This window comes from Apis florea, unplaced genomic scaffold (assembly GCF_048593485.1).
Source record: "Apis florea isolate Af1SG1 unplaced genomic scaffold, ASM4859348v1 contig_2989_pilon, whole genome shotgun sequence".
NCBI lineage: Eukaryota > Metazoa > Arthropoda > Insecta > Hymenoptera > Apidae > Apis > Apis florea.
Genome location: NW_028256685.1, coordinates 128,713 through 155,816, shown reverse-complemented (window position 1 = coordinate 155,816; position 27,104 = coordinate 128,713). Strand labels below are relative to the sequence as shown.

Sequence of the window (27,104 nt, the reverse complement as noted above, 5' to 3'; positions counted from 1 at the left end):
CTGCTTCCGTCTCTCGAGATCCATGCCGCTTGATCCGCTTTGCATCCGAATTTCTCCTTGTGTATATGTATATAGTGGAAAGGATTGTCTGATTGTCATTCCCTCTCGTTAATTAAGCCTTCTCATTTTTTTCGAAGTAAAATGTGATATCGTTGCGGAATTATTATCGAGAGCAGATTACTTAAATTATACGTAGAGAGAAAAAATTATTAAATGCTCACGTTTGAAATTATCCATTTACCTTATCTGTGTATTTTTATAAAATCACTTTATCGAAATTTTATCTCTCATTCGAGGGTTCGAATTTTAAGGAATCATTCTCCTATTCTCCTCTAATATATTTTAATTCCAATTCTTCAGCTTGATTACCCACGAACGAGAATGCTCGAATAATAACGGATACCCTGCAATTGAGGATGAATTATTGTCTATCTGTTCTTCTTCCGATCTTGTATTTCGTTGAGGAGAATATCTAATAACAATAGTTTGATTTAATTGCCAGATGTGTCTTGTTTTCAACAAGGTTCAGGATTCATTATTCCAACGATTTCAGGAAGCGAAAACCGTGCACCATGTCCTTGGGAATAATGCCTGTTCCGGTATGCAAAGGTGGCTTCGCAGATTCCCATGGGACAGGTCATTTGTCACAGTCATCGTTGAGAAGAACGTTGAATGAATCGTATATAATAAAGCGGTTCCCCTATTACAGAAAGAATTATATATCTATTCTCTTTAATACCCTTTCCTTTTGATCCCTTCGTCGTGGTTGGAAAGAAAATGGTAGAATATTCGAAAGTTTATCCTATTCTTCGATGTTTGGAAAAAGAAAATGGTCGAATGTATTTAACAAATTCTCGAGATTGGTATTGGCGGTTGCAACTCGAGAAGCGACTCTGTTTGCTGCGCGATCACAGATAACCTAACCTAATCTAATCTAACCTAACTGCGTTTAATCGTTCCAGTAATAGTACTAAATATCTAAAATCATTAATTCTCGAGTATATCAAGTATTACGTTATACTTGCACTTTTAAACTATTAATATTCGGAATATTTGAATTTTTCACTCGTTTTTTTTTTTTTTTTTTGAGAATAAGAGGCGCAGTGAATCGAACGCAATATTTAATTTCTAACCTCAAACAACGTTGAAGTTGGAGAAATGTTGCTCCACATGGAGCAGCACAAGATACGTAAGAAAGAAACAAAGAACTGGTTGGTCGGGTAGGTTGTTTCTACCAGGAAGAGGAAGAGGAGGACCTCCAGTCTTGAGATAAATCATGTCTAATGAAGGAACGTACGGAATAAACCTCGTACGAACGGTTTATACTGTAACACGAGCTTTCGTTCCGTGGACCTGAATTGTTTGCGATAAGTCACTCGTTTGAAGCCTTGGATTACGCGCGTATAATGGGACGTGTTGTATCACACGAAGAATTTTTTCACTCCTATAATTAGGGTATAATATTCTCTTAATATAACGTGATTACGCTCGCCTTCGCTTTCGCCGACACACACACGTCCATGATTAATGTAAAACTCAGAAGCAACAAGGTCTCCGCGAAACCTCGGAACCGGTGGCTGGATTAATAGGTGAAAAATAAGGCAGTCGTAGAATTTTTACGTTTCTTCGTGTACTAAATTAGAAAAAAAATAGTATTGTCAGTTTATAGTTTTCAATTCACAGTAGATCGAAAATTAGGGAGATTTCAATGAAATTTCAATATTCGATAAGTTTGGCTCGTTTCGAAAATTTTTCAAAATGGATAATATAAATTCTGTACGACTCATATATCTCATCTCTTATTTCCATTGGTCTCGAGTTGGCTTCTCTAATTTATCCCGCGATTCGAAAGATGTGTCACGTGTCAATTATTTGTCGATGGACGGATCGTTGCAACGTTACGTGTTGTTTAAAGATCAATTAACGAACTAGACTGCGGGACTTGGATCTTTTATCCGTGATCCGATTCATGCGAATTAATTGATCCGATACCGAGATACACCATGTGGCCGTATTGGTGCTATTCTTTGAATCGTCAAACGTGAAACACATGTCGCAACACAGTTCATCTGCGTCGAACGAGGTTAAATACCGTACGTACGTATTATTACATAAATAATAATGCGTCTGCAGTTCATATAGATGACAGTGCAAATCGATACGTGGAAATTCTAATCGTTTAACCCGTTGTGTCAGTAATAATCAAAGTTGTAAACTTATTATCGAATTTCTCGATTTCAATAATTTTAAATCGCAAATATACGCAAATATAAAACAACATCGAAAATCGATCCAATCGAATTTTAGAATCTTATAGAAAAACGACGAATTTTTAATTTCTTCGCCTCTTCCTCCTTGGATATCTGGAAAAAACAAAACGAGGTCAATAAAGTTATACTCAATTACATTCTCCAAGAGTGTAATCGTCGTAATTCTCGTGGAGAAATGAAAAAAAAAGGCGACTCGATACGATCCTCTGCTTAGATTTAGGTTGCACAGTTTTTGTCGAAATGAACTTTTGTCGTTGGTCGAGAAACAAAGCGTTGTTCCGAGCCGTATTTATCGGAGGTCGTTTCGATTTGCCACGGCTCGTTCGGCGCGGCGATTGGTACGTTCGCGTGCGATTTGTAACGTGCAAGCAACAACTCTTCGATCGGGTGCAACGCTCGGCCGTGCAACTATACCGACGTCGTCCCCCTTTTTCTTTCCCTCTCACCGTGCGCCTTATTGCGATCCCGTCTAGCTAGGAAAGAATGCGAGTTGTTCCGCGTGTTTTCCTACTGGGTCGTCACAACGCTGCCTCGACTCGGGCGCAGAATCCTTTCGCGTAACACGGTAGCGATGGGATCGAGCTGTGGTTGAAACTGTGAACAAAGAGAAAGAAGAACGAGTTCGAAAGACATTATTCGCTCGAGAAGATGTTTGTAAATAACTCGATTGCCAGATTCCAGGTGGTTGATAACGTGGTTGAAAAAAATCCAAATTTAATTAAAAATTTATTTACTCACTTGCTAGAACGAACACTCGCCGTTTCTTTTGTAATTAATAATGCAATAATTGTAAAAAAATATATTGAATTCAATTTCTTCTCCAATTTTTCGAAATAACAGGAATTCGTTAAGTAAAATTGTTCCCTTACGACAAACCCGTAAAAGGATTCTTCGATCTCGTTTGTTCGAACTTGTGGCAAACTCGATCCCATCGCTAGCGAACGGAAGGCGACTCGCGCAGGCAGACAGAAGTTACCTACGCTTTGTTTCCGCCTAACAATAGGTAGCTGCGCAATTTTTGGCTGTGTATCGATATATTTACTACTCGCAGGAACAATCGTTGCGTCGGCTTTCTAAAAAGGCCCGAATCGCTTACGCTTTACTTTCACAGCCACGTTCCCATTGGATAATCATGCAAATTGAAGAGAGAGAGAGAGAGAGAGAGAATATCGGTAAACAATATTGCGCAATACGAGGAATATGAAGATAGATCGCGAAATAATTAAGCAATAAATTGCGAAAAACGTCAAAGAAGTTTTCCACCTCGTACGATGGCCTCTCGCTTACCAACCGCAGCCGACTGAACCAATGACGAACGATCAGAATTTATTCGAGCGTTGGTTGACGTTCTCTTAATTCCATTCGAAACAATTTCAGATAACAATTGTTCTAAAAGTTCTTCTCTCTTCTATTTTTGCAAAAAACTTTCGTGATTTTTGCAAGTTCCATTATTTTTCAAGATGACTTGGTAACTCAACTTGAAGAATAAACTTAGAGATCGTAGATAATATTTTTCCATGTAAGTAAAAAGAACTTTTAGGACAGCCTATTATCTTGGTCGCATTTTCAAAATTCAAATCGAGTGTAAAGAATCAACCGAAGATTTATGAGAAACGATCGAGTAAAAATTTTGATAAATTTCTTCGAGAAAAGTCTTGGAGAAAAGGAGAGATTAATTAATTAATTCGATCGTTTCACTCAGCAACAATCGACACGAGGGGGAGACCTTTCGTGCAAAACCTTTCACGCGAATTATCATCGATTATTTTCGAGCGACGATCGATAACAGGCAACAACAAGAACAAAGCCAATTTCACAGCGTTGCGCTCAAACCTAATTTCATCGTGGTGGCTCCTGTTGTGCCGGCCGAGCAACGAGATTTAAATTCCTCCGACGTTCGTTACGAGATCGTTCTCTTCTACGGGCGTACGCAACCGGAACACCGAATACCGATCTAACGAAAGTGGAGTAGAGTGGGAAAAAATGGGAGGGAAAATTTATGGACGGCGTCCCGAACGACGTCTCGAAAGGAAAAACGCTCGACGTTTCGACCTATCTGTTACCGATCTCCCCCCCAGGCTAGGTGAGCTCTTTACGAACCTTTACGTAATCGGGTGTCAGTCCGCGAAGGTTCGACGTCTAGAGGCGAAAGTTAAGCACCTTGGTAACTCTATATTTTCTTGGAAGGTGGAAACGTACACCGTTCCCGTGGAAATCGAAAGTGAGAATTTTTAAATCTCTCGCGTCGTTTATTCCCGGCAGGAGTGTCGTCGTTGCTGCACAGAAAACAGAAAACGTTTCAACAGTTTTCCTTGTTTCATCTCGTGTTTTTAAATTACGTAACGCAGAGAATGACGTTTTACGGGAAATGGAAATGATAGCGACACGAGGCAAAAGCGTATTCGAGGCAGTAAATCAATCGTTTAAACCAATTTAAGCGGTTTTAATTATGGCGAGGGACGCGAGATTTATATATATATATATATATTTCAAAAGATACGCGCATGCCATTTACGTGAAATTACAGCATCGGCCGTGTCTTGCATCGCGATTACGCCCGATGAAAAAACTTGCCCCGATGTTTTTCGAAACGCTCCCCGTGATTAAATCGAGATCGAAAAATTCTGTATATATATATATATATTATATCGAGTGGTGGTTCAGGGAAAAGACCCCCTTCAAAGTGAATGACAATTTTTCTTCCACGGAATCTTTCTTCGGGCACCGGGTTTTTCAACACGGCCGATGCCTGGTGCATAACAATTACACGAACGAATGCACGAATGTCGTACGAAGGCCAACGACCTTCTTCTTCCTCTTCTTCTTCTAACCGGCATTCTTTCGCGTTCAGCCTGAAACATTGTCATTATCCAGGGGAGGGAGGGAGGGAGGGAGGGAAGGAGGGTTATGCGCTATTGTCGCATCCGCTCGGCACACTCTCATTATTACTTCTTCTTATTCCGTGAAAAAGGAAAGAAAAAAACGTCCTACGGGGGCGTTGAAAGGTCGCCCACCTACTTTCCCCCCTCCCCTCCCTCCCTCCGCTCGACTTCGTCGTTTACGACGGGCCCGAGAAGATAAATTATCGATCGAATCCTTGAGAAAATTAATTCTTCTCTATTCTCAACTCTCATTTTCGTCAACACTCGAAGTAGCGCAAGCGCGAATAACATTCTCGTATCTTTATGAGATCTTTTTTCAAACGATCTTCCGTCCTTGGAACGGATATAAACAACACGACCGCACGTTACTTACTTTCCTTTGTCCGAGGCACTGTCCTCCATGTAATAAGAATTCAACCGCCATGCATCCGCGTGCATTCGAAAAGTTAGCCCGAGCTAACCGATAGAATAAAATTCAATCGGTGGCGGCCTCATCGTGACTATGTTTTATTTATCAGAATGCTCGAGAGTTAAGGGGAGAAGGGAGGGAGAGGGAGGGGGCCGTTCGCCTTCCGTGCGCGTCAACATGGCCGCGGAGGAAAGGGGGAACTCGAACTGTTTTTCATCCATTTAATTCCTCTCTGCTCTTTCTTCTCGTTCGCCCTCTTCTTTTCCCCTATACTTAATTGTTGCTCGTTTACTTTCCCTTTCCCTCTTCTTTCTTTTCCTCGCTCTATTTCCACGCGGATCGGTCGATAACTTTTTGATCGCTCAATCTAGCTTCGAGGAGAGGCATTTAACATCATTTTTATCATAGCACCAGCCAGACACCGGATTTCTATCCGAGGCTCGTAAACCGGATTAGTATCCTGGAATTTAAGGGGATAACGTTATTATATACGCACGAACATCGGCAAATGTGTACAATCGTGCGTTCAGCTTATTTTATAAAAAAAAAAAAAAAAATTACAATCTCCGTGAAAGGATTTTCTGCTCTTGAACTAGCTTATTTTCCATCGCGAGAAATAATGAAAGATACGCGTAACTCTCGTCGCGAATTTTTTTTGTTTTTCATCGAATCTAAAAACAGAAATATTTTTCAAAAAAAAAAAAAAAAAGGAAACGTTTAATATTTTTTTATCGAAGGACGCCAAAAAATATAAGAATCCAAACGATCCGCACGATCTTTAAAGAGAGATACTTTTTAAACCAAGCCGCTTTCAGAAAATATGATTTACACTGATTCCGAACCGTCCCTGTATTGTTGACGATATAATATACGAAAGCAATCCAGACTAATTGTTTTGTACAGTATTGATAGTATTCGAAATGGTCATTATAGCTGTTATCGTGCGCACTTGTGCGATAATAGCCAGGAAAATTGCTCGTATATATATACACCCGCTCATTGCGCGTATAGATCGAAGAGTATTAGACTCCTATCGACAAGTTCTGTTTTCGCAACAAAATGAAAGAGGTTACAGAGGTCGATACACGTTTCATCGATCATCGTGCATTCGTCGTATAAATTTTACAATCGCAATTAACGACAATAATATATTTCCAATAATAATAACGAAATAATTCCAACTTTCCATTATCCGAATCGCGCTCACTTTCTCGTGTTGCGCAGAAGGAGCAAGCGCAAACGAGCAAAAATTATTCGCTGTTTCTTCTTTTTTTTCATATATATATATATATATATTCCGTTGAAATCTTAAGCGATAATTGATACACATACACTCACATACGCGGTATACTGTTATACTCGTTAACCTTCGCCGAGCGAGGGTTCCCTTCTCGGTTAGAAAGTTCATCCGCGTTGCCAATCACTCGCAACGCGTCCCTCGTGGCGCAGTTGGGAACCACTTTTGGCGCCAGACGTCACCTGGAATGCGGTTTCAACTCCTCCGGTGGGTGGACTTTTCATACCACGTGTATATCCCACGCGACACACGTGCCTCTCGATCCGCTCCATACTTTTAATTATTCAAGCGCGATCGAGGGGGAAGACTCGTCGGAAGAGGAAGAACGATTCTCACTTTCGAGAAGCTTATGCCTCGTCCACACAATCTGTTCTAAAGAGAATTTCAGAATCCGATCCGTCGTGTCCGCGACCGTTTCGCCACACGACTCGAGTGAGCGAGTGGAGGTGGAGCGTTTAAGGAGAGGCAAGTTAATAGGGGAGGACTTAATAAGCAACCTCGACCGGGTGGTGTCGCTCGTCGTCGGGTGTGCACGAGCGGGCGGGGCACAAGAGGGGAAGGAGGGGAAGATCGTAAACGTACGGCGCGTGACACCCGACTTTATGAAGAGTAATATTCACGGGGAAGGCCGGGGTCCCAAAGTAAACGTAGAGATGTTTGACTCGTAATCGTTATCCGCTATAGGTGTATACCCGAGGATGCTATTAAGCATCCGTTTATAGTGGCCGACCCTTGAGCGTTACGCGCCGTAAAAGAATACGATAAATTAATAGACGAGAGAGAGAGAGAGAGAGAGAGAGAGAGGAGAGTAGCCGCGGTAATAACATAATAATACCATAGATGCCACGCGGCTAATTTATTCGCGATCCACGGGTAAAAAAAGTTTAAACTCAGAGTCGCTCGCGCGTAAGAACGACGAAGACGACGACGAGTCGTCACGTCACGCCGGGATAAAAGGAGGAGGGAGACTTTTTTCTCTTCTTTCGCCTTTTTCTTGTTTTTGCTCTCGTCGAACGTCCGAGTTGACAGAGATGACAAAGGTGGATCAGAAAGGAGGAGGAGGGGGAAAAAAAAAATGATACCGATGTCGGATCGGAGGCGCGCGCATTCCTCGAACCGTTTCGAGGAAAGAGACGCGGGTAAGAGAGGCGAGAAAGAAAGTGAATCGAGAATCGGCCGTGAAACATAATTTAGGTGTCTGCCGTGGTCGAGGCCCCGAGATCTCCCGTTTCGATGCGCGCACGCGCACATGCGTGCGTATGCCGTACGTACGTACATGCATGCATACACACGCGCACACGAGGGACCCGGCTGGCTCCATGAATGGAGTAAATTGCATTTTGCGGTGGAACCGTCCGACCAATTTATTTTCACTTTCGTTTACGACCGGACACCGTAGAGTCGCGTCGAAAATACCGACGATGCCTGTGCATATTCGCCGACCGTGTGCACCTTTTGCTTCAAATTTTCCCTCCCTCTTTCACCTGGTGATTCTATTAATTATTCCCCGCGAAAATACACGATATTTTCAGCGTGGTATATTTATATTTAGAAAGCGAAAATTTGAACACAATTCGTCGAAATCGTGATGAAAGAAACGAATCTCTTCAAAGTTTCTGAATATTCTGAATATTCTTCCTGAGAATTTTTTTTTTTTTTTACAACTAAATTCCGTGTATCTTGTAATTTAAAATTGTGCTGTTGTCACGCATTATTACAAAGTTGTAGTATTTAAAAAAATACTTTACTGTTTTATGATTTCATTTCGTTCAAGGTGACATTTCTGTAAAAAAAAAAAAAAAAAGAAAAAAGAATCGTCGTTTCGTCATTGTTTCAAAGAAACATACGTAGCCTCGTCGCGCTACAAATATGTTGTGACAAGAGGATCGATCGAGGATAAAATAAATGAATAAATAAAAAGAAAAAAAAAAAATTGCACATCCAAAATTTGTGCCGAAGAGAAAAGAGCGTTTGTATACTTTCGCGCGTTTCCAACAATACGATTATTCGTGGAAACGAATCGGAGGAAAGAAGGTAACGAGAAACCAGAAGAGAACGACGCACACGAATATAATAATAATGAAATTCTATGAATATGGTAATGAACTTTTGGCCGCGATTAGGTGTCAGTCAAAGCAAATGACGTGTCCCGGCTTAACGCGAACGAAAATAAAATTGCCATTACCGAGAGAGTAACGAGCCGCCTCTGCATTCTTCTGCGTTTATATTACACCGCTGTAACGCATAACTCTTAAATATTATTGTAGCTGTTTCTAACGAAGAAATATTTCACATGTATACGTTTCTTCGTTTCGTTCGAAAATCCACATACGACGATCCCGATACGCCACTATGACAGACGCGTATCTCCGTTTTCAATAAGTATCGACTATAAAATTATCATTTTATATCGATCTCGTTATAGCTTTTTCCCCTGTAAGAAAAAAAACTTGCTTAACAATCCATGCTTAACAACTTTAATCATCGTTTCATCCTCTCTCTCACTCTTGTTTTTTTAATTGATAATTTATCTACGAAGAAACACTCGACGCAACGATAATCGACTCAGAAAAATATATGATTATTACGAGCGAAAAGATAAATTATATTGCCTATATATATATATATATAGAACGTGTTGCTAATTTGTTACGCGTATAATTTTCCATTTGAGAAACGAGTGAATAGGATTGAAAGAGTATTTATCAACAAGCCAGATATACCACTCGAATCGAGCATTCTTTGATAAGATGGCAGAGAATTTTTATTGACTCGAGATCGGAATTTCTTGCAAATATCGTTTTATGTACTTTTTTTTTTTTCTTCTTCTTCTTTTTTATAAAATCGAGTCTTGGAAAAGTTATTGCATGCAATAATATAATATACGCGAAGCAAAATTAATAGAAAGTGAAAATCATACACGGAGGAATAATTTTAACCGATCGAGTGGAATAGATATTTCTGTCGCTACAGGTGGGTGAGGAGGAAGACCTGGCACTTCCGGATGTATCGTGTTATACGTACCACGTATTCCATTTAATATTATCGCCAGGCCAGGCTGCACACCACTGTTGCACAGAGCACGAATGTACATTCAAGATATAGAAGGGATATCGATTATTTTCCCAAACTTATGCTTACTTTCACAAGCGAGAAGAAAGATCAAAAAAAAAAAAGTGTTTTTATCCATTAAAAATAAGTCTGGAGAATCGTCCGGATCTGGAAAATATGATCCATTCGTTTGCTTAATTAAAGGGGGGGGATAACGCCTCGAATCGTGGGATTCTAATCGATTTCCATATGCAGCTACGATTCACCGCGGCGAGAAGCAGGAAGCAAGCATTGGCCGAGCAATGGAATGCCAGAATCGTGTGGGAAATCCGTACCGTTATTGGGGCCAGCATTTACATACTTGGCCGGCCTCTTATCTAGTTATCGCGGCCGTTATCTCGGCCTGCCCACTATCTCGCCACTTTTACGACAAAGGATGCACTCCTCTTCTTCCAAGGATGAAATTGCGTAGGTCGATCGCCTGTGTATATACCCCTCCTCCTTTCCCTCCTCCTCGGTGGTTGAATCACGAGCAACCGGAAGGTGAACAGATCCGAGCAACGGTTTTGTCCGTTGGTGGGGAACGATAAAATTGCTCCGTTTGTCCAAGAGGGCATCAGAGGATGAAATATGAAAGAAAGGGAAAAAAATGAAAAGATCGTAAAATATCGCGGAATATTTCGATAAGAGTTTCGTCTCTGCTCGTCTCGTTCTCCAATCGACGATTGGAAATTGTTTTCTTTTTGTCAAACGACGACGTGGGATGTCGAAAAACGTCGCGTAAGCGTAACGGTATTCGTTATCGACACGCGATCGAAGCCGATCAAGGAGCCGCTTCTAAGCGTCTCTCGAGTGTCTCTCGATCAAGATCTCGGTGCGCGGCTTCGACGGTCGTTGACGTTGAGTTTCTTCGACGATCTCCAGGAAGGATCACCTCGACACGACGAGTATCGAGTATCCGCGCTCCCCTCCTTCTTTTCCTCTCCAACGAATGAAATTATTTCGAACGATTATCTCGAATCGAATCGTGGTTTTCCGTGTCGGCGATTAAATTGATTCCTTCGATTTCGAAATTTCGTTTTAATCTCGTGTGCAATCTCGTTTTTTGCTAGGAGGGGCGGTTAATCCTTGGCTAGGATAACCGATTTAATAAGCATCATTGCAAGCGATCGCCTTGGGACCGTGTTCAAAGGTTACAAGTTGGCCGGAGAGGGACTCGGTCGCGGGTATAAAATACTCGACATTATGGCCGCTATATTTCACTGCCTGGTATTACACGCTAGCCCTGGCTTCAAACCTCGCGATAAATAAGCGATACCTCGGGGAGGAAGAGGCTTATATTAATTATCCCAGCGGGGCAGACGCATCAACCTCCCTCGAGATCGGGCCGCGCACCGACTCCTTTCCGACCGCCCTGAAAATATCCGTTGCGCAATAACCATTATCCTCGATCAGTTCCTCCTCGATTATCCTTGTTGTTGCGCAATTTGAACGAGAAATATCCGACAACAATAATTAATAATATATATAAAACTTATTCCAATTTTTGAAGAGTGACATTCGATTATTATTATACAATTTCGTTTGAAAAAAAAAAAAAAAAATGAATAGCCTCGTTTTATGAGACGCTGTGGATTCACGAGGATTCAATTTTTTTCTTTTTCAACGCGCTTAATAGCGAGTCTTACATCGAAAGGTGCTAGTAGATTTTGTAAAAAAAAAAAAAAAAGCGTTTAATCGAAGCGCGTTCCGCATTTAAAATATCATTATCGCATCGCTTACGTTACCACGGTTGCCGGCATTTATCAGCCGGCACGGTAAATATTTTATCGCAAATTGGACCGCTGTATAATAAGTTGGTATTGCGGGCAAGGGACAATAAATTCCTTCGCGTGCACCGGCATCGGTAAACGGCCGGTTAAGTAGGTGTCTACGCAGACCTTTAACGATCCTCTATTAGATCGTACAAAATTGCTTCGGCTGTTAAAACCCAATTGAACGGCCTCTCTTATTAATAGTTCGTCCAAGGGGGAAGTTATCTCTCGCGCCGAGGGCACCGTGCGATCGCCACCATTTCGTTGGCCAGCACTTCAGGGATCGCAGTTGGCCACTGACCCCTCCCTCCCTGAATTTCGAATATAAAATTACTTCAGCTGCCCGATCATTTTGTTCAAAATGCTTCGTTTATTCGTTACTTTTCGATGCTTTGTTCGATGCTTTTTTTATCGTGAAAGATAATCATTAGAATAAAACATATTATTATAGATGTTGATATCGAACGAATATTAAATCGTGTTGGACTAAAATTTAACAATTTTCCTTAACTTATGAGGATAATTGTCAATTAATTTAATTATAGTTGCAATATTATAATCTATTTATAATTTTATATTTGTAAGATTGTTCAAACTTTCAAACAGCAATTAAATTAAGTCACTGTTAAATTATTCGTTTATATTAGAATTAATAAAGAGATTTTTTTTTATACGACTCATACTTAATTCTTAAACCTTTAATCCAAACAATCCAAAAATATCCTCTCTTGATACGAATAAAAGCACAATCCTCCTCCTCCACTTATCTTCCAATTAAATTCTTTATGATTGTCCCGTTAATAAGGATTCTGATGCTCGAAATTCTATTGCGATTCGATTGAAACCAATAATAATAATGGGAATAATTTCGTGGATTCGCATTTTTAAAAGGACGAACATTCCCCTTTTCCCATTCTCCTTAGTAACTCGAAGCACGCGGTAATCGCGGTGTCTCTTAACTTTGCAATCACTATAATTCTTGCGAATTGTGGTCACAAGTTCTTTCTCATAGTTGCCACGACGGTGGAATCGCGACAACGACAGTGGTAACCGTTTCGAATATTATACGACTCGCTGAGAAAAGCGTGGAAGCGCTCTGTAATTATCCGGGTAATCGGTTGGAAAATACGGAACCAACGTATTAAGCGGGGGTAAATCGGTGGAAACTTCACGAGCCCGCCACGCAGCAAGAAAGGGACGTAGATTTCCTTTTAGGAATGATCGTAACAGTCCGCTTGTATTGCTGTAAAAAAAAAAAAAAAGAAAAAAAAAACAATCGTTTTGCTTCAGGCTTTTGCGCCGATTTAAATTTGTCGGTAGACGCGTAATCAAAGGCCCTCCTTATCGTTAACCCCGATCGTTATGCAAGTAATTATATGTATAAATTTGCGCACAATGAAGGAAGGAGCTGAAGCGTAAATTGCGTGCAAGCGAAATGAATCCTTGGAAAATAATGACTGCAAAGAGTAAATTTTGCCCCCTATGAGAGACGTACAAATTAATTTGTGATCTTTCTTTATTTAAACTCGATGTTTGTTTATAGGGAACGGTATACGATTTAATTTTGAAAATAATCTATATTTCGTATACGTTACAAACTATTATCCTCCGATTATGATGTTATTCTCTGTCGAAAAAAAAAAAATTCAAATGTTTTAAATTCCGAATTTGATTACGATTGTATTGAAATAAACGGAACAGATGTAATCTAACGATGCGTAAATTAAATCTGACGAATAGGTTATGGAGAATTTTCCAATTCACGGAATGATATCGCTTATTTGCTGTAATAACGCGAAAATCACGATTTTAGAGAAAATGCGTTCGAATTCCTTTCTAATTCCTTGTAAAAATGCATAAGAATATCGCATTAAAATTTCAAATTGACGGCTCAATTGTTCGAAGAAAAATTCTTCATCTGTCATTTCTATATTAACTAAATTACAAAAAAAAAAAAATTGAAAACTGAAATTTTTAAATTATATCAATATTATAGCAAATAAGCGATATGATCTTTATTATTCTTACAATATGTGACCGGGCGTTATCATGCAATAATATCATTTGCAATATCTGACATATCTGCCATTTATCGGACAATATTACATTAACATTGTTTTTTGAGGTTATGTCATTAGTAATATCAATTTAGATATCGTATTTTGTTTTGTTTCGGATTCCGCTTCACACTTCAAAATCCACATACAATATAAAAATTGAATCTAAAATAATTAATCACAAATTAATTTATACACCTAATGTGTATATTAATAAATCACTTAACCATATAATTCAAGATATGGATAAGTAAATTATAATTAGCTAAATGAAAAATAAGAAAGAAAAAATTGCTTAAACAACTATATATAATATTTAGAATTTTATAACTGCGATATTAAAAATGTTAAATTTACAAATTAATGCTAACCATTTATAAATTAAAAAAACTTACGTTTAAAATTAACAGTTGTCAGATTACTCACGGACGAGAATGTAATTTCTATTTATTCCTATAATTGTTATAATCGGGCGTAATGAGATTTACTAAGAATAAACATCGTATTCCAAAGACGTGGTATTTAAAAGGAACTCGTTCTTTTCGAATGGAACGAGACAGATGCGCGTCCCGCGCGATTTTCGTTCGAATTTCAAGGAAGCCAATCAGGCACACAGGCGCATAGTTGCACAGCCGTGCATTGCACCTGCACCAGGTGCGTTAAAGGATTGCTTCGATTATACGAGTTCGCGGAGCATCGGTCGGTACACGTTCAACCACAACAGTCTTCGCATCGTCTCGTGCCATAGAAATTCCATCACTGATTTTTTTTTTATTCGAGTTATCTTTTTCAGACCGAAACCGATCAACTTTCCTTTACAATTTTTTCTTATTTAAAACAGAGAAACCCGAAGAAATTTAGTCGGGACGCGTCGACTCGCATTTCAAAAAAAATCTAACGGATTCGTTACGGTGCATCCGTGACCGATCTTTGTAATTACTCCGCACACGGTACGCGTGGAAACGCGTTGTAGGCTTGGCTCTCTTGAATCACTGCGGTTAAACGATTCGCATGAAATAAATATTTATCAGTCGATGAATCATGCGGCGAGCATGCAAAATATCGTCTTTTTATCGAGAAAAATGTGAACGATACGTAAGCGAACGTAACACCTTTATATGTCGAAAAGTTTTACCCGAAACTTCAACGAAATATTCGTTCGTGTTCGGAAATATTCGTTAATATTCGGAAATGTCGTTTCGTCTCGATTCGGAAATATTCGGTAATATTCGGAAATGTCGTTTCGTCACAGTTCGGAAATATTCGTTGGAATTCGGAAATATTATTTCGTCACGATTCGTGAGATCAAATCGTAACGGTTGAAAGTGTTTTGTTGGAGTATTATATTTTATTATAGCTATAGATACGATAGATGAAATTAAATGTCATTGCTCGGAAAGCAGTATCATGTCTTTACTTGTTTTACGCGAAAGATACAATAACGAATACAAACGAATATTGATAGATCTAGTGAATAACAACGACATTATGTTAAATCGTAGTGTACATCGTATTTCTAACCTAAAGTGTTTAAAAAAATTATATTTCGACACAATATCTAAACATAATTCATCAATCTATAATCTTAAGTATATTACGTTGTATTTTACATATATAATATTTATTAATAGACTGCGGATTTTTATGCGGTTAAAACATAATGGAATATTTAACTAATATGAAAAAAATATGATATTCAAAATATATGTCAAACTACGTAATATTTGTACGTGAAGTGTCAATAATTTTATTACGATATATATATAATTATAATATTATAAAAGTTTTTCCGTGATCTTTTGATAAATTGTTATTATTTATTTAAGAAAAAGTTTTATAAAATATAACGCGTAATATATCGATTCAACGTTATATTAAATATTCTTATACAATTAATTATTCAAAATTTTTCCGCGATTAAAACTTATTATTCGGAATACAATTAAATTTATTTATAATAATCAATTATTATACAAATGAAATTAATATCAAAAAAAGCAAGTAACATATTTATGTATATTGTTTATGAAAAAATATACAAAATATATTGTATTAAGTGTATCAAGCTTGCACTCGTTCTTTGATAACGTGTTTTTATTTACACAATAGTCAAAATAATTAATTAATTTATAATTATTTAAATAAAACTAACTAATTTATTAAATAATATAATATTCTTACGAAGAGCAACACGAGTAACACGTCCGTTCCGTTCCGTGTTTGGAAAACGACTACGTTAAATCGATATTTTGATTATGAAAGACAACCGATGTTATTATTTCTTATGTCGCGCTTCGAATTGACATTTCATATTGTAGATATATTCGTATAATATTTCCTATATATATAATCGTAATAATATAATATGAAATGTATTTGCATAAAAATTCGTAGTTTTTTTATTTTATTATTTTCTAATTTTTAAACGTTATACATTTTTCGTTTCTTTTTTCATATTGGTATAATATTTCGTATATATATATAGTAATAATGTAATATGAATCGTATTTGCGTAAAAATTCGTAGTTTTTTTATTTTATTATTTTTTAATTTTTAAACGGTATACATTTTCCCTTTTTTTTTTCATATTATGGATATATTCGTATAATATTTCGTATAAATATAATCGTAACAATGTAATATGAATCGTATTTGCATAAAAATCTGTAGTTTTTTATCTTATTTTTTAATTTTTAAATGCTGTATATTTCATTTTTCATTTCTTTTTTCATATTGTGGATATATTCGTATAATATTTCGTATATGTATAATCATAACAATGTAATATGAATCGTATTTGCATAAAAATCTGTAGTTTTTTATCTTATTTTTTAATTAAACGCTGTATATTTCATTTCTTTTTTCATATTCGTATAATATTTCGTATAAACGTAATCGTAACAATATAATATGAAACGTATTTGCTTAAAAAATCTTAGTTTATTTTATTATTTTTTAATTTTTATTTAATTTACGTTATATATTTTTCATTTCTTTTTTCATATTGTGGATATATTCGTATATTTCGTATAAATATAATCGTAACAATGTAATATGAATCGTATTTAATAAAAATTCGATAAAAATCCGTAGTTTTTTTATTTCATTTTTTAATTCTTAAACGTTGTATATTTGAATTTCATTTCTTTTTTCATATTGTGGATATATTCGTATAATATTTCGTATAAATATAATCGCAACAATGTAATATTGTGAATCTTATTTGCATAAAAATCTATAGTTTTTTTTATCTTATTTTTTAATTTTTAAACGTTGCACATTTGAATTTCATTTTTCATTTCTTTGTTTCGGGGCTGCTGCAGCGTCTACGTACGAGGCACCACCGTTGGTGGGATTGAATCGATATCTCGCGTTTGATTTATACGTATCTTCGACGTCCTAAAAGCTTAGGCGTAGGCTTTAAAGTTGTTGGCAATCACCGGAAACTACGGCGCGTGATCGGTGTTACCAATATGGCATAGAGAAAACCACCCAGGAAACCGGAAGTTGGCCGTCGTTTTATCGTTTCGGTGTTTCAACTTCTGAGAATTTTTTTTCCTACTCCACCGCCATTCATAAAATTGTGCCTCGATCGAACTCGCCTTGTATCCACTGCCTGAAAAGGATCGATGCTACGAACCGGTCGTGTAGGAAGAGGGTGACATTTATGTAATAGAGGCTACCTCGACGCGAAACGCGAGGTTAATAGAACTTGGAAAATACTTGGCAAGTACGTGGCCTGCCAAATACTTGGCTAAAATAAACCAGCACTGGTGCCGAATGTTCAACGATTCGGGTGGCGTTTCGGGTCGGTCGCCGCTTCTTCTCCTCTTGCATCGGGGATCGCGATATTTTTTTTTTTTTTTTTTATTACGGAAAACCACGATTCGTGTGGTCAATAGGAGTTGTCGGAAGCAATATCGCCGAGTTACCGTGACGAATATAATTCCACTTTCCACGTGCATACACGAGATTTCCTTATGAAAGTTAAGAGATATCCCGTCATTAGAATTTAATCAGATGTTATGATCGTGTTCTTGTAGCGTTTTTCCGTTCGGCAAACACGCGATACGTACCGCACAAGAATGCAACCGTTAATCCATGAACAAACATACTTTTTTTGTTTTTTTTTTTTTTTAGTAATCATCTCGTTCGTAAAGTCACGTCGAAGGAAAAATCTCGCGAACCTTGAAAATCTCTCGGTCTCGAAGGAATGTAAAAATAAGCGAGAGGAATTATTCCAATCGTTCCGTATTGTTGACCAATAACTTTGGAATCTAAATTCGCGTCCTCAAACCTACGATTTTCTATTTTCACTTACGTACGTAGTGAAAGCGTCGGTGGAAACGAGATATGAAACGAGAGATCTACGGGTATCCCAGGATCTACGTGTATATATATATTCATATACTCGTATAAAAAAAAAAAAGAAAAAAATAAACGAATCGCATCGTAAAGATTTAATTTGCGAAAATAAATATAACGCGTCGTCGTGAAACGAATCGGTTGGTGGTCGCGTGCGGCCACGACGAGTCAGGGGAAATTCGAAGTGAGTTTGAGAACAACATCACGGTGGAAGAATACGGGCCTGGGCCGCCGCGCGACTCTCCTTTCTATTAGCGGTCACAAACAGACCGAATGGACATCACGGTACGCCCGAAATAGAAATAGAACGGTTCTTTAACGGACAGCGCGGTTAAGCCGTGTGTTTCTCGCGTTCCACGGCATGAATCACTACACGGGACCGCGGCAGAGTGCGTGCACGCTTGCCACGAGGCTGTGTACGTATTCTCGAGGCTTCCATCGCGTTAGTATACCACGGTGCATCCCGTGCGCGACAGGCGGCCCACGTATATGCGTAGTAGGTAGCTCCCCAGCGAGAGAGAGAGAGAGAGAGAGAGCTCGCCTTTGCTTTGGCTCCGGCCCTACTTCTGGTTGAATCACCCCGCTAAATACGGTTGCGTAATTTTAGGTGGGACGATGAGTATGCCCGCTCAAATTCTGCCAGCTGCTGAGATCGGCGGCGCGACCATGGACAACCGACCACCACCGATGACACACCACCATCATCATCATCATCATCATCGCCATCAACGGGACGCACTTCCTATTTAGGCTGCGTCGCCGATTTCCTTTTCGATTCGCACGAAAATTGAAACGAAAAGAAAGAAGGAAATCAAATGGTGAAATAACGGTGAGGAAAGTGGCGAAGTGGCGTATGGAGGGGGGGGGGGGGGGAGTTGGAGGATGATGATTCAGACGCGAGATATTCCCGACGCATGCATGGCGCCACATATCCGACTCCAGTGCGCTTCCTTTGCGAGCCGCGCTGAATTAATAGGAAAACGAGCCGAGTGACAGGGAGTTGCATTACGTGTATATAGACGGGCGCGCGCGCGTGTCCTCGGTTCTAAGTCAGTAACCGATCGCTATATAGCAGGCGTTAGACGACGAACGTGGAATGCCTAATGTCTGGCGCCTGCGGCTCGTGCGGCCGGAAATAGATCGCGCCGGTTATCGGGAACACGTTACAGGCCCTCTTAAAAAGATTCTGACACGCTACTACGGGAAGAAAACCGGCGATTCTGCTCGATACACACGGTTGTATTACGAGGGGGATCGGCTTCCTATCGTCTTAATTAACCCCGTGGCACAGAACGCGAGGAGGAGCGTATGACAGGTCGTGGAATGCATCGGCAAAGTCGTTAATGCGATCGTGCCTTCGTAACCGATGACGTTCCTCTTCTCAGAAGAAACTTCAAGGACAAATTCCTTATACCGTATATATAATTCGACCGTCGTATCCGATAACCGGCTCTTGCTTAGAAATCTGCAACCACTCTTCCAACAGTAAATTTGACGGTACGTAAAGAAAGGAAAAAACGCGTGTAATCTCCGAGCCTGGGACACGTGGAAGGAATTACGTTACGTGCGCCTGGCGGAGCGCGGGCTTCTTTTATTGTCGACGAGACCTCGAACATCGATCGGTCTCGTCGTGCAATATTTCTCGAATGGAATTAAAAATACTCTTGTAAGAAAAAAAAAGGAAACTACAAGGAATAATTCAGGGTAGGAAATATCCGCCAGTGAGTAAAGGCAACGACACGGCCGAGCAATTGCGCGTCGATGGCGCGTAAATCTTTCGGTTTCACTTCCGGTAAATCTAATAACAGTAACCAAGTTACGCATATTGTTCGATTTTCCCTCGTTGCGTCATATTAGTCGTAACTGCAGAAGAAGCCTCGCCTCCCCCTTCCTTGGAAATTGATTGTTAAATCAATTTATTTGAATAGGAAAAAAAAAAAATAATAATAATAATTCGACAAGTCTATCAAAGTTATTATTAAAAAAGAAAACCCGTGATAGATTTTTTCGCAGCGTCTGGCAACAAAGAGGCGTCTCCCCCCCGAGTCTTTGACACGAAAATATCGGAATAAACGCGTTTCCCTTGCTTTGACAAGAGATATATATCCGTCTCGACGCATTTACCGGGGGTTGTGACAAAAGGGGTGAGGGCAACGAACGGGTTTTTTTTTTCTTCTTCAACCACAGAGCCCGAACTGCGAAACGGCGCTAAGCAAGCAAAACGGCCAAAGCGTTTTTTCTCGAAAAAGAAATTCTTTCGATATTCGCGCGACAATTTTCGATCCCTGACAATGGAAGCGTGCTCGCGAATAAATTCCACCCTCTAATATTTAGGCAAGCAACGTTTCGTCAAAGTAATCGTCAATGAGAATACGGATTCCCACTGAAATGTGCACGCGCTTGTACGCGCGTATTCTACGGATAGAAATAACCATTTCCAGGCCATCGACCGTGTAAACCACGCGAGTCACCGGCCAATACAATTAAGCCCTTTGTGTCGTCGCGCCTGCCACCCTCTTCCTGGCTTCTGACACGCATCCACACGCGCATATTTATAAATATATAAGGCCATCCGAGTAACAGGCATCTGTGATCCAATTGCACGGGTTCCATTACCACCCTTTTTTTTCTGCATCCTCGTTTCACATTTCGAACAACGCGTTAACAACGTTTTGTCGTTTTTCAACAGAATTTGTCTCGATCGATGTCCCTTTTTGAATAAAATACACACATATATATATAATAATAGGCGAGAGATTGATTTCATCGTTTGTCTCTCGCGAAGGAAATAGATCGTAATCACGAGTTTCCTGCCGGAATTTACTTCGACAGATAGCGCGGCTGTTGGCCAGAGGAAACAAGAAATTCTCCCCTGGGGGGGGGGGGGGCGCACAATGGATGGCGATTTTAATATATAAATCTATCGCTTAAATTCCAATGCTCGAGCAAATTTAATCAATAAATAATTTCGTTCTTGAAACTATCGACGTGCGTCGATCTGAACGACACGAATCTATGTAAAGATGGCGGGGGAGCATTAATCCAGCCTACATATTTCGAGAACAAAATCTCTGGATAAAATAAAATAAATCTAAAATCTGGCAGATATCGGTCGGAATAATGGAAGGAAGGTATTTTCGGGCGAGCGTGTCATCATCGTCCCTCTTATCTGCTTGGACTATGACAAATCGCTGTCTACTTTCCCTCCCTCCAAACGTGGCTACGATCTCCGATCCAACCCCGGAGATTGCCGGCTCGTGAGAATGCACGGGCTTTTGAAGCGGCGTATCCGTGGAACAGTATATGTTCCGGCATCTGGACCTTATCACCGGCTGCAAATCCAAAAAGGAAGCTGCTTTCACGGGGAACAAAGGATCCGAAACAGATTCCCGACTCTTCCTTCGAGGCCGCGTAAAAGATTTCAGGCCTCGTATAAAGAACCAGCTTTTGAAATAGCTCGTGAAAGCCCGAGTGTACTATAGATTTCCATCACATTTTTCCGAGTGTTGTGAACGTTAATTATAATTTTACAAGCATGAAATTCTTATGCGAGGGAAAAAAGTGTATTATTCGCGTATATTTTAAAATGGGATAATTTTTAATTAGACTTGGATTTCTTTGGAGCTGCAAATGATTTTTCCACGATCGATTTCAAAATACTTAGATCTTTAAAAAAAGCAGAAAAAGATGAAGAGAAACGTAATGTTTAATTTTTCTGTTGAATGTTGAGCACGTATTAAATTCTAGCTGTCTGAAAAAAAAAAAAAATCAATTTCGATCAATTTTGAAAAAGGTTAAAAGTTTCGTTTTTAAACGAGCAATGCACGTTTTTCATTCGAAACGAGGAAGCAAGATTTTAAATGCAAAAACTCGTGCGATATGCGTATCTGTTCCCGATCTCCGTGATAATAACCGATAATAATGTATGCCATGGAACTGGGTCGTTAAACAAAGTGATACCGGGGATTCGTGCCTATTCTTCGCTCCAAATTATAATATATTCTCGTCTATCTAGAATATTCTATCTTGAACTCTTTCCAAGAAACAAGCACGTGAGAAAGGATATCGGCCATTTCCTACGCGTATCTTCCGCGCGTATCTTCTCGCGATTGCAATTCTTCCCTGTCGACAAATTTCCTCCTCGTTTTCGAAAATTCGTTTTCGTACAAAAATTGTAATCGTTAAAAATGAATGGATCCACCCAAGATTGCACGAAATAGAAGAGACACACACGCGCGTGGAATGTGTTGGTCGATCGGCATCCTCCCTTTCTTTCTTCTGAGCTGACTTCCTGCTATGTTGCCGAGCATGATCGGCCTCGGCCGTCCTTGCCCCTTCTGCCAGGCAACACTCCGTTACCACTCTACTAACTGACACGAAAACATCAACCCGTTGCACGGATTAGAAAGGCTCTCTCGCATGCCTTCTCCTCCCCTCCCCGCGGCTTGCGGTCGATGCGTAGGAGGGAAAGTTACCAGGATCCCTCCTTGCCCCGCGCGCGTGTTTTGAAGGGAAGCTGCGTTCTCGAACGATCGACATCTGTTCGTAAAAAGCGACCAGAATAGGTCGAAAACGATACGTGTCCTCCCACTACTTTCCCCTTACCAACTGCCTTTCTTAACCTTTCTTAACGCATCGAATTGTGCGACTTGTTACATGCGACCATTTATGGAGATTTTTGACAATTCCAAGATAAGAATTCGAATTTTACGAGCACTCACAGCAGGACTGGAAAAGAGTAAAAAGCTCTTTAAAAATAAAAACACGATGCTATAACAGTTTGTATAACAAGTTTCAACTATTTTTATGTATTAAATATTCTTGAATCGATCGATATCGCGATAAAATCCAGTGTAACGAGATTCTGATTCCCGATAAATGATGAATTATATAGGATGAATCTCTTCCGATTCCTTTCCGTTTTATCACAGAAGGATGGACAAAGTGGATGGCGTAAATGAAGTTCGAAATATCATTCCCCCTCCCCTCTGATCACTTAAGGCTAATCATCATTGGACACGTTAGCGATAATATTAATGGATTGGCCGTGAAATCGATAACCGGAGGAAGGAAATAGCTTCATTTGCTCGGCTCGATATGGTACAATGTGTGCGGGGTTCGTTTATACAGAATCATCGATTATAAGTGTTATATCCTAGAAAACTGGTTGTGCACAGAGGTAGTAGAGATTACTCGTCAAACTCGGCGATGAATCAGCCGCGCGCATCATCGCGGAGATGTATACACGGAACAGACGTTTGTCTTTAAGATCGGCTCTGTTGATTCAAGAGGTGTTGGCCGTATCTGCGGCAAAATGGTCTCGACCGTTTATATATTTGCTATCCTTGGCGTTATCTTTTCGAAATACCATCGCATGCATACATCCGGTATTTGCAGCGCCTCGAGATAACTTCCTAACCTCTGCATTCGACCTCGCGTAACTTTTGCATCCTTTGCGACCTTGTCGATATTCTATTATCCTTTTTTCCCCTCCCACGAAGGATGATATCAAAATCGCCCTCTTCCTCTTGCCCAGAGAATTAAGAGTCTCTTGGATCGAAATGGGTGGCCAGAGGATTTACAATTAAATTAATGCTCTTATCGCCGAAAGTCTATTAAGAATCGTCAATTTGCTTCTGTCTGTCTAACCTACTTGAACATCAGGTGTTATCAGATGTTCTCGATCGAAGATGAATCGACGAGAGGAGCGTACATTGCAAATCAATTTAATCGAAACGGAAATATTATCTCGGCGGTATGCATTAATTGCGTGAGGTAGGCTCGTCGAAAGCGGCAGATAACTCGATTAAGAAACTCGTCCGCGTGTTTCGCAATATTCCTGTTGAGGAACAGCCTCGAGTGAGCCTTTCTTCCGCCCGACTATGGTCAAATTTCTTAATAGAATATTACGTACGTAGCTTGATGAAAGTTAACCAAATTACGAATCCGTCCTCTGTCGAGTTTTGTCTCGTTGGAATTTGAAGGGAAGATCCTGTCACGCGTTTCGAATCGAATTAACTCGATTTCCAAATCTACGACGGTTTGAACGGCAAATCTTGACACGTGCCACGAGACGGGATAAACCCACTTCGTAGAGTCGAGGCAACGAGGTTATCCTTATCGAGATTAACTCGATTTACCTCGGCATTGGAAGTTGCACCGACTTATTAGGAGATCTACAATGCAGACGCGCTCTCTCGTCTCTGTAGCCTCTCTTTCTCCGGTTCGTTACTGGCTCTTTCCTCGCGAAATCGATAAATTATGCATTCAATTATTCATGCTCGGTCGACATAATCATGCACGGTGGTTGACAAGATCCTTTACAACTACTCCTGCCTCTCCCCGTTTCTTTCGCTAGTCCAAGGTGAGTTCCGTCTACTCGAGCCGCTGTGTCGTGAGCCATTCTTACTTACTTCTACACTGTTGTCGACGATAATACGAGCTCATTGTTATTAATTTATGGTAAATATCGATACAGGGATATCGATAAAAATCAATCGTGGCTCGATCGGTTCGGTTTCGGAAACGCTCTGGGCTAGTTGGGCTCGTTCGCAAGAGCACGAGCATTGAAATCTCCGCGTCGAAGTCGAAAACGTTCTCTTTATCGCGTGATCCCGAACGATCAATTTAAAGATCGATTCGCATTGTTTAAAAGTTGGTTTCGAAGGAAAGGAAGAATTAAGAGAAAGATGCAGATGGATGAAATATACGCGTGAATAGGGGAGAGGCGAGCGAGAGAAGAGGAAGTAGTCGGTTGGTGCATGCTTGACGCGTTCTATCTCTCTCCCGTTCAAAGTTGGCGCAAGAGTACGTTTGTTCGGCCGGTTTCGGTTTTATTCGGTTCGATTCGGTACTGTCACCGTGGGCTCCCAGTGGGGATACACTTTCCCCACCACATTGGAGATAGGGAAGGCGCTCGAGAATGAAGAGTGGGGAATCGGCGCAAAGGTTCGGCGGAAGGTTCAATTGTTGGTCAACCATCGCGGAGAGTGGTTGCGCGTGATAGACGACTCGCACGATAGACGCGCGTGCTCCGTTTCGCGATCGGTGCGTGGCACACGGGAACTCGTGCATACGACATCGCGCTACCGACCACTGTGCGAGACGTGCAGCGAAAATCTAAACACGGAAATGCGTGCTACTAATCGCGGCAGTGACGTGGTGATTGGTTCGCCTTCGTTCGCGTTATCAGCGTGAGTAAACGCAGGCCGTGTAAACGCAAGTGACCGAAGAAGCGGAAAACCCACCTTCCCTTTTCTTTTCCAATTGCTCCCTTTCCATACATTCGCATACGGATTTATTATTTACGCAAGTATTTGTACCGGCTGTGAATTTCGCTACAAGTGAAAATATATAATATTATTCTTTTTTGTGTGACTTGTACGAGACTCGTGCGGCTGACCACCAACCATCATCGCTTCGGTCGTCACGCTCGGTCGTACGACCGAAACCATCGAAATTTTTGGATTATCGTGCGTCTTTGCCTTTCGTTCAGTTGACGCACCGCCGACCCGCCAGCGGCCATGACGGCGGACAGCATGTTTGAGACTACCAGCATCCCAGGGCATCTCGCTCCCACGCCCCAGAGACTGGAGAGGCTTCTCTCGAAACAGACCCTCGAGGAACTGTACGAGGTCGAGGAACAACCTTTCGCACGGTAAGTCCACTCGCGCTTCGCCTTGCTTTACCTTGCCACTCTTCTTCGCTTCTTCTCTCTTCGCCTCCCCTCGTCTACTCGGTATTCTATCTTCTCTCCTCAATCGCGGTAACCTCGTTACACAAAGAGATTATGCTTCCGACTCGGACCACCATTTTTCTAGCCCGTTCTTTTTTGAGATACGCAGCAGATTTGTAGACACGTATTTACATTCTCGCGAGGTCGTTGTATATAAATCGCTCGTCGTATTACGTCGTCTTAATTATGATTGTTTACAATAATCTTTCTCTCTCTCTCTCTCTCTCTTTGTTTTGTTTGGTTTTCGCATTCGAAATACTTTCCTTCGTAAATATGCTTTCTCGTTTCGCTCGTTTCGATGACTCACTAGGCGAACACCAACGTAAAAAGCTTCCAAGTAGGGGTCAAGCGTGAAAACAGAAAAGATATATCGAAAGAATTTTCGAATAGAGCCTAGACCACCCTCGACTCGGCCCTGAACACAATCGAAGAAAGAAAGTGCCCCTACCGCGCGAGATCGAGGTCGAGTCTTGGCCGTGCCTTTACTTTAGAACGCGATACTCGTTCACAGGAATCACCTCCTTTTCTTTTTTTTCACGCTTTTCCAAAAATCTCATTGTTCCTTGACAAAGTGTTCGGTTGGAAATTCGTTGCTTCGAAATTGTACAAGGACGGGAACCGTAGAATGTCCCGAATAGCTTCTCGATCGGCAAAGAGATCGTCGAAGAGAAATCCTCGAATCGGGTCGCACAGTCCTCCGTACATGACACCGTTAATTCGTCTCTAATATTCATCTTTTCGTCGAGAAAACTTCGTTACAATAATTCTTCCTTATTTGTAAAAAAAGAAAAAACAAACGAAATTATTATTCATTTATTTATATATACCGTTCCGATATCCATCGCGAACCACGATATAACAGCGATAGAATTTGAGAGAGCAAACAAGCGGATTAGATTAGCTGTTATCGCTGATATTTCGACAGTCACCAAGGCCGACAGATTTTGCAAAATCGCGTAACAATGAGACACGTGCGTGAGAGACGAAGTTACCGTTCTCGGGGCAAATTAATCACCAACACTCACGTGTATTCCGAATTCCATTGCGAAAGGAGAAAAATTTTTTTTTTCTTATATGCAAATATCGCGTAATCGTGACGCAACCTCTCTTACAATATATCGTTTCTTCTCAAGAAAATAGAAGAGGTGCGTAAGAAAATTTGAAAACAGTTGCCATTACGGCCGTCAATCGCGCATTCATCCTCGATTTGCTCGAGTGCAATCT

The 27,104-nt window shown here is 40.3% G+C and overlaps 1 protein-coding gene and 1 long non-coding RNA gene across 3 annotated transcripts in view; one reads left to right on the top strand and one right to left on the bottom strand.

Moving 5' to 3' along the window:
• Positions 1 to 1,608: 1,608 nt before the first annotated feature.
• LOC147657669 (uncharacterized) lies at positions 1,609 to 16,162 on the bottom strand. Its single transcript, XR_015291988.1, has 3 exons — positions 15,962 to 16,162; positions 10,245 to 10,422; positions 1,609 to 2,363 (listed from the first exon to the last, which is right to left on the bottom strand). It is a non-coding gene; the product is annotated as an uncharacterized LOC147657669 (long non-coding RNA).
• Positions 16,163 to 18,852: 2,690 nt separating this feature from the next.
• Positions 18,853 to 27,104, top strand: part of LOC100869232 (serine/threonine-protein kinase 17B) — a 54,099-nt gene continuing 45,847 nt past the window's right edge. Inside the window, exons 1-2 of one of the 2 annotated variants that reach the window (XM_086907874.1) lie at positions 18,853 to 18,974; positions 25,641 to 25,802. In XM_086907874.1, coding sequence (XP_086764000.1) covers positions 25,669 to 25,802 — 134 coding nt within the window. In that variant the 5' untranslated portion in view covers positions 18,853 to 18,974; positions 25,641 to 25,668. Of the gene's footprint in view, positions 18,975 to 24,916; positions 25,803 to 27,104 lie in introns of those variants that run through there. The other variant, XM_012488451.3, reaches the window with a different exon arrangement.